The sequence below is a fragment of the Babylonia areolata genome, chromosome 32 (assembly GCF_041734735.1).
Source record: "Babylonia areolata isolate BAREFJ2019XMU chromosome 32, ASM4173473v1, whole genome shotgun sequence".
Taxonomy (NCBI): Eukaryota; Metazoa; Mollusca; class Gastropoda; order Neogastropoda; family Buccinidae; genus Babylonia; species Babylonia areolata.
Window position 1 is genome coordinate 20,509,933 of NC_134907.1, and position 8,938 is coordinate 20,518,870.

Here is an 8,938-nt window from a genome sequence, read left to right on the forward strand (position 1 = left end):
ATAAAAAAGATTCATTCCTCCGTCCTTTTCTCAGAGCTGTGGTGGCAAGATGCACAACACAGTGCTGGCTTAAGTTGCCTCCCTTGTCTTGTGTTGCAGGGAGCTAAAAGTTAAGGCACTTACATCAAAATTCAGAAACGTACAAATTGTTCAGTGTGGTATTATGGCACAGTCTGTTTATAAAAATCATTATGTGAAGAGCTTTTTTTTTTCTATATGATAGTGTTTATTTTCAATGACTGGAAGCATTCAATGTTTTCTTCTTTTTTTTTTTAATAAAAATCTCTCTCTCTCACCTTTTGTGTGTGTGTGTGTGTGTGTGTGTTATTGTATAAACCCACTCGTTCCCTTATACAACAACAAAAGACCACACAAATATGATAAAACAATGAAAATATATACACAAAATACAGGGGTGGAACATAAATAACAAATCGAATTCAGGCAGACCATTCATAGACATTTAAAAGCAATATTATTAGACACAACTAATGCCCTCAGCTGATTTTCAACCCTGTTTCTTTCTTGACTTTGGAATTGCAATCACTTCTGGAAACCACAAACTGATATCAATGTCACAACAACAGACAATTTCTTATGGCATCTGAGCATTCATGCAGACTGAACACAAAACCGCACATTGATACAATCAAAAAATTACGTCTCACATATAAATTAAAAACATTCGCTGCGAGGACAGTCAAAAGATTTAGTTGGTTTGAGTATCTGATATCACGAGATGAAAAAAAATTGTGATCAGTCTCCCTCCAATTTATACTAACCTAATTTTAGGATGCTAAGAAGTTTCTCCGTAGAGCCCTGCCACTTATACATGAGTGTGTTTTATTGGTGGATAATACCAGTTTAAGAAAACGAGGGAATTTTCTAGCATATATCATAAAATAGCACACACTAACATTTCTTTTTTATAATAAAATAAAAAAAATTTAAAAAGCATGAAGATGAATAAAGGTATCATTAGGAGATCAGTTAAAAGGTGATCAGATGTCGACAAACAGACTTTGATCCCTGCTCTTGCACATCTAGCTGATGGAAAAACTTTCTGTTGGTTTTTTATTGCATTAGCGAGCAGATATGTTAGAGGTCAGGGAGCGTAGCGCCAAAGATAAAAAGCGCACATTCTACAGTTCTCATTTCAAACCGAAGATGATCATTCTCACTAATCAGTTGAGCACTGTAACTAATTTTTTTTTTTTTAAGTGCAACATCATGTCAACTACAACGTATGTGTGACACACTTACACACTGATGCCTTCAGAGGAAACAGAAAATAGTGGCGTGACCTTCACCTTGACAGCCAACACAACAGAACATGTTCGTTCACGTTTAACATTTCTTGTCAGTCTCTACAGGTTTCAATTTCTCAGGCCTCTTGCTGGACAGAAACGATGAATAACTGATCCGTGAGAAAGTCTATTTTGCTGTTCCAATTCTTCACTCTATGCTCTCTGTGTTGAAAGGTAATTTTGTTCAGAAAAGGTCTTCCAATTCTGAAGATACTCTTGAGTTTCACTGGTTTGTTTATAATTTCACTTGTCTTCCTTCTCTTTTTTTTTTTTTTTTTTTTTTCTAATTCACGGTGTGTGCCTTACATTCAGTAGTGCTTTATTCACCAAAATTTACCATATATACACACTTCTTTGTTTTAAAAAAATCTTATAAAGGTGGCATTAACATATTAAAAAAATATTTTTGAAATAAAAAAAATTAAAAAGCATGCATGCATGATTGAGACAGAGAAAAAGAGATAGGATTAAAAACAGATCACTTTCTTCCAAACTGTTTCCTATCTAAAAAGATAAGTTATACCTACTGAAATCGATATTGAAAAAATATATATAAAAGCATTTTTACTTTCAGAAATGAAATGAAGCCATCTCTCTCGTGTGGAGCACCTTTCTATAGAGCAAAACATGAAAATAACTACAAAAACATTTTACATAAACATTTTATCATCAAAAGTCAACATACTCACAAAAAAAAGAACCATCTTCAAAGTTCATTAATACATACACAAGCTCAGTAAATGATCTTCTCTTCGCTGAGTTTAGAAGTCGGAGCTGATCTCCAGCCTAGGCCAGTTGTCCCCCTTTACACTCCCCCAATGTTGGCTCAGTGAGGCTGGGATATGGCGCCCACCGAACGTGGCGATACACACACATAATCACCTTGATGACCAAACCAGCTGCCCCCACCGCCAGAAGCACAGCCGTGAAGATAGAGTTGACTGCCCCTGCCTCCCAGTTCTTGACGATGGAGCCGATGAGAGCGACAACGACGACGATGTAGGGGGTGATGGTGTAACGGCTGTAGCGGTCGAGGAAAAAGAGGTCTGCGGTGAAGAAGACGAGGATTTCGACGCTCAGCACGGCCAGGGCTACAGTACCGGCAGTTTGGTCGCCGATGACTGGGTCAGATCTGAACACCACATGAAATTTGTGTCTTTAGTTGATAATTGTGCATGTGTACAACTTTGTGTCTAAGCCTTCCAAAGCTAATGTTTTTTACTGGTAACATCTTTTAACACACTGAAGCTGAAATTTGTGTCTTTAGTTGATAATTGCGTGTGTGCACAACTTTGCCTCCAAGCTTCCCAAAGGGAAAACTTTTTACAGGTAATATCTTTTAACATGCTGAAACTAAAATTTGTGTCTTTGGTTGATAGTTGCGCATGTGTACAACAACTTTGTGTCTAAATTTTGTGAGAGGAAAAATGTTACAGGTAATATCTTTTAACAATCTGAAGCTAAATTTTGTGTCTTTAGTTGATAATTATGCATGAGTACAACTTTGTGTCTAAGCCTGCCAAAGGGAAAAATTATCACAGGTAATATCTTTTAACAATCTGAAGCTAAATTTTGTGTCTTTATTTGATAATTGTGCATGAGAACAACTTTGTATCTAAGCTTTTCAAAGGAAAAATTCTACAGATAATATCTTCAAACATTCTGAAGCTAAAATTGCTGAATAACTCAGTGTTTTAACCCTTTCACTGCCATGCTAACTCTGCAAATCAAGGTAAGTACATCTCAGCTACAGTTAAAGTGTGTCTTAAGTCTTCTAATCATGACAAATAGTAACACTTTGTGGGTCTGTCATGTCACATATATACATATAATAGCTCACTTTTTTTCAAAGTCATGAACCCACCCCCACCCCCACCCCCCAAAAAAAACCCACACCCACCTGTATCTGATGACCATGGCCATGTTGAGCAAGGTGGCTATGGACGTCCAGGTGGCATAGATGGCAAGACCGTTGTGAATAAAGATTCGAACAAGCCAGATGTCGGCGGTTCGACGCTGCTGAGCCAAGCTTGGGGCGGCAACGTCAAGAGTCCGATAATTCAAAGCAAGGGAGATGATCAAGGAGACTGGGATACCCAACAGAGCCACGAAGGCTGCCTCGATAATATCTCTGTCAAACAGGAACAACCTGAAAGAGAAGAAATATTGTATTATTGGGTTTGGTGGTTGTTGTTTTTGTGTGGGTGTTTTTGGGTGGTAGGGGTTGGGATTTTTTGTTATTTTTTTGTCACAACAGATTTCTCTGTGTGAAATTTGTGCTGCTCCCCCCCAGGGAGAGTGCCGTCACAAACCAAAACCACAGGCCTTGCATCTCTTAAACTAGACACTCCCCCCAGCAACAGCACGGAAGGCTGTTCAGACATGTTTGCAATGCTAAGAACGAACCACACCCACTGACCAATCACCATTGCTTGGTCCTGCGCAGAGCTAAGAGCAACCACAACCATCTCACCAAGTCCTACTGCAGGGACCAACACCTAACTGTATTTGTATGTACAAGTACTTGCATATATATATACTTTTGTGCCTAAAATCCTACTGTATTTGTGACGGTATGCAGAGACCAACACTTAAATGCATGTATATGCAAAAGTACTTGTGTGTATGTGCATATATGCCAAAAATCCTTCTGTATCTGTGGTTGTTCATGATTTCTGATTCATGTTCATACATTTCATGTACTATCCCCCCCGCCCCCCCCCACTTTCCTTGTGACCCTAGTACACTTGATAAAAAAAAAACATATTCTGTTCTGTTCTATTCTATTCTATTCTGCTCTACTCTGTTGTGTTCAGTTCTGTTCGGATGGGTTCTATTCTTCTATTCTAAATGTACATGACTAACAGGCAGCAGTTCAGTTCAGTTCAGTTACTCAAGGAGGCGTCACTGCGTTCGGACAAATCCATGTACACACCCTTCAGAACTCACCAAGCAATGGTGCAGGCGTTGGCCAACATGTACAAGACAACCGTGGCAGGGGACACAATCAGGGGGCTCAGGTAAGCGGGACTCCCGTCCGCGCTCCTTCGGCAGAGGAGTACCAAGGAGTACACCACCCACAGCCCCTGCCAGGTGAAGATGAAGCCCCAGATGGAGAAGGTCCAGGACGCAGGAGTGATTTCCAGGTAGTACTTTGCCGACTGGTTGCTGATGTTGTGCAGGAAAACGCCTGGAACTAGAGAGTGATAACAGACAGACAGGATTAATGGTTGCACTTTCTCAAAGAGGCGTCAACTACATTCTATCCATCTACTACACTCTGACACTTCCATATATATATCTAAATCTATCTATCTATCTATCTATCTACTACACTGACAATTCCATGTATATATCTAAATCTATATATAGATCTATATATGTCTATCTATCTATATATATATAGATAGATATAGATAGATATGCTACATCACATCTGCTAGGCAAATGCCTGACCAGCAGTGACTCATTTAAGCCTTGACAGCATGCATATGCATCTATCTATCTATCTATCTATCTCTCTATCTCTCTCTATATGTATGTATGTATGTATGTATGTATATATGTATGTATTTAGTTTGTGTGTGTGTGTGTGTGTGTGTGTGTGTGTGTGTGTACCTATCAGAGTGGATTTATTCCACATAATTTTGTAGACAAAAGACTCATGTCGCCATGGGTTCTTTATCACCGTGCCAAGTGCATGCTGCACACAGGACTCCAGTTAGTTAATACATCATCCTAATGACTGGACTCTCAGTTGGATTTTCCCGTCCAACTTGGAAGACAGGGTAGGGTCAGGTTTCAACCCCAGACCCTCATAGAGTCTGTATTTGTATTTGTATTTCTTTTTATCACAACAGATTTCTCTGTGTGAAATTTGGGCTGCTCTCCCCGGGGAGAGCGCATCGCTATACTACAGCGCCACCCATTTTTTTTGTATTTTTTCCTGCGTGCAGTTTGATTTGTTTTTCCTATCCAAGTGGATTTTTCTACAGAATTTTGCCAGGAACAACCCTTTTGTTGGTTCTTTTATGTGCGCTAAATGCATGCTGCACACGGGACCTCGGTTTATCGTCTCATCCGAATGACTAGCGTCCAGACCACCACTCAAGGTCTAGTGGAGGGGGAGAAAATATTGGCGGCCGAGCCGTGATTCGAACCAGCGCACTCAGATTCTCTCACTTCCTAGGTGGACAATTTGCATTGGCTGACAAGCATTCTACCCACTCTGCCACTAGTTCTCTCATCAGGATTTTAATGATGGTCATGTTTGTTAAATCTTTAGAAAGGTGGTGTAGCATTTATGGATCAGTACACACACTCCCACACCTCCTTGAAACAAACCACATAATGAGCATGTAGACATGAAAATATTTGTTGTATATACTTATTGGTCTCAGACCCGATGGTGTTGAACTATATACCAAGCATGTGGAAATGAAAATGTTTGTTTATATACTTACTGGTCTCAGACCCTACGGTGTTGAAGAATTATATAACGAGCACGTGGATATGAAAGAAACTATTGTACAAACTTACTGGTATCAGACCCTATGGCGTTTAAGTTACATGGTGTTGGAGAACTATGTAACGATCATGTTGAAATGAAAAGATTCATTGTTCACACTTACTGGTCTGAGACCCTATGGCGTTTAAGTTACATGATGTTAGAGACCTATGTAAAAATCATGTTGAAATGAAAAGATTCATTGTTCACACTTACTGGTCTCAGACCCTATGGCATTGAAGAAGTAGACCAGCAGAAGTATCAGCAGGTTGGCGATGGTCAGTGTGATGTACCATCCTTTGTGTCCAGCAGAATTCTCTGAGGTGATGACAGACTTCTTCATGGTCACAAGTTTTCTGTCTGGGTGTCGCCCTGTTGAAACAAACATTCATGTCCATATATATACATGTGAGCACACGCACAGAGAGAGAGAGAGAGAGAGAGAGAGAGAGAGAGAGAGTGTACGTAGACACACACACACACACACATACAAATACATATACATGCATGCACATACTAACGTACACACACACACACACACACACACACACACACATTCACGCATGCTTGCACACACACACACACACACACACACACACATCAAGTAAAATGATCATACATGTCCACACACACACACACACACACACACACACAAGTAAAATGATCATACATGTCCACACACACACACACACACACACACACACACATTCTTTTTTATCTTTGACTTTTGTTCGAGTATTAAGGTTGAGCTTAAATAGAAAGGAGGGAGAGATCGAAAGAGGTTTACCGTGAACTTTCTCCAAGCTGAAAATCCTGAACGCTCAGCTTCCAAATTCACTTTTCACAAAACAACCAGATCTGTTTCACACACTACAAAACTACGATGCTCCAAACACGACGTGCATTGAGAGACAGAGTGAGACTGGCGGGGATGACGTCTTCTTATAGTCTATGAACGGAACACTAACCTATACTTACCACATTCCACGTTGTTTATGAAACACTCCGAGACGTCACGGAGCACGTTGCATTGCACGCGCAATTTTTGTCAACTGCGCGCGTCACGCCCTGGATTTTTGCCTCCCCCATCAAACTGTGACCGGGGACTATTCTAAGTTAGGAAAAGTTCTACTTTTATTTTACCTCCAGCTAGCTTCTGTTTTCCCAAGCACATGCACGGTTTCAGTATATTATATGTCCTGATGTAATTCATCCATTTTTTTTTTTTTCCAAATTAATCGCATTCCTTAGGCTGCACATTAGTCTTGATGGTATATTCTTTTTCAGTTGTGGGCAGAGAGTTCTCTGATATCAAAGTTCTGTGAACTAAGTATTTTACAGCCATTGTACTGTAAACACTCCCCACTCCGCCCAGCAACACACCAAAGAATCATACAGATAGTATAAAAGTATATTGCTCATTGTCATGCAAGGAAACAAGCAATATACTAGAAAGAGACTTTTATAGGTGCTTAAATTCAAGTCTAAAACCTCGTCAGTTGACTCTCTCAGACTTTGGTCCGATTCGCAGACCAGTCCTGAGTTTAGCTCTCAGACTATTATCAAATTCATTACGGACCAAGTATTGTTCTAATAATGTCAATATGCTTTAGTAACCTGACAATTAAGCATATAATTTTTCACTGTAGCTTGATGAAGCCTTATGTACACGAAAGTGTATCTTCACAAGTGACTGAGAACTTTGATGTTTTTGACTTTTTGTATTCATTATCAGTTGTTTCGCTTGTCAGTTTAACGAGTTCTCTTTTACGAAGTCATTTAAGTAAATTCCTGTAATTGTATTAAATTTTTTTTTTTCAAATTTCACCCTCATTTCACCCTCATTTGCCCAGTTTCCCCCAACCCTCCATTCATTCACATCTCCCACCCCTTCTAACCGATAATACTCAAATGTATTCATAAACACTTTAACAAAATGTCTTCAATCACCAATATGTGTGACGGGACAAAATTCCTCCTCCTCCACACCAAACGTGGCACACAGAGTACAATACCATGTGAACGTCCACCTCTGACCTTAGCTGAGAAGCTTTGCTTTCTGTTACCAGTAAATACAACCTTTTGACGACTAAACGGAAAGGACAACTGAAGCGGAAATAAAATGAGAATGGCAGAGAGATACATTGCATACAAGGAGAATTCCAGCTTCGTTGTGAAAACGTTTGTTATGTAAGGATGAAGATGGAAATTCTAAGAGAGGAGGAGACAGAACGAGAGATGAAAGAAAGAGAGGGACCTTAATTGAGAAGGGGACGAAGGGGAACGGAGTGGGAACGAACGAACGAATGTTTTATTCAGATAAGGCCAGAGCCCCTTACTGAAGGGGGATTCATTGATAAATGATAATGAGAAAATGACACATGACACAGTAAGTTGACAATTCAGATCAACCAAAAAATTTTAACACAATATCAACCAAAAACTGAATAGTTAACACAAATATTCAACAACATTCACGAGATAACTATACGTAATCTCTTCAAACCTTCATGTACATATATGGCTAAGTTATACAGAGTACCTTCCTGTCTTCAAGACATGAGTAAATTGAACCTAAAATTAGACGGATCTCTATAATATTAGAATAAGAAGAAAGAGAGTATCGTGTAAAGTTGAAAAAATGAAGGAGCGGAACTCTGTCACTAAAAATTCATATACAAACACCAGCAAGATGCACAGAGAATGGATGTTTCTTATCTAATATGCTGTCAACCTGTCAAAAATTCCTGCATCATAGTATCTTTTAAAACAATACTGTGTTTAACAAGTAGCAACTTTCATCAAGAATGGAGAAGGATGCTGACGGACCCCCCACCCCCACCCCCTACCACCTTCCGTACACCCCGAAGTCATCCCATATGGTGGACAAATTCAATAGGTAACAAATCGAGGCATCACCGGTGCTTATGAAACAAGGTTCAATAGAGTTCAACTTTTAACTGCTTATACAACCGGTGATTTTTTTTTTTTTTTTTTTTTTTTCCGCATGACTGAGTTTGAGAACAGAGTGTGAGTACAGCCACACCAGTGTCCTAACACCACAGGCCTTCCTCCATCTCCACCCCCTTCCCCAACCCTCTCGTCAAGTCGACCCCATCAAGGG

General features: G+C 39.7%; 1 protein-coding gene across 1 annotated transcript; it reads right to left on the reverse strand.

Moving 5' to 3' along the window:
- Window positions 1-255: 255 nt before the first annotated feature.
- On the reverse strand, window positions 256-6,812 carry LOC143276658 (uncharacterized). The gene is made up of 5 exons (XM_076581283.1): window positions 6,602-6,812; window positions 6,031-6,186; window positions 4,257-4,503; window positions 3,208-3,456; window positions 256-2,439 (listed from the first exon to the last, which is right to left on the reverse strand). The coding sequence occupies exons 2-5, from the start codon at window positions 6,155-6,157 to the stop codon at window positions 2,094-2,096; spliced, it is 969 nt and encodes a 322-aa protein (XP_076437398.1). The 5' UTR covers window positions 6,158-6,186; window positions 6,602-6,812; the 3' UTR covers window positions 256-2,093.
- Window positions 6,813-8,938: the final 2,126 nt, after the last annotated feature.

Coding starts and splice junctions, on each gene's coding strand:
- LOC143276658 (XM_076581283.1), bottom strand. CDS start 6,157: ATGAAGAAGTCTGTCATCACCTCAGAGAATTCTGCTGGACACAAAGGA. Junction 4,504..6,030: donor TGCCATAGGGTCTGAGACCA/GTAAGTGTGAAC, acceptor ATCACTCTCTAG/TTCCAGGCGTTTTCCTGCAC. Junction 3,457..4,256: donor AACGCCTGCACCATTGCTTG/GTGAGTTCTGAA, acceptor CTTCTCTTTCAG/GTTGTTCCTGTTTGACAGAG.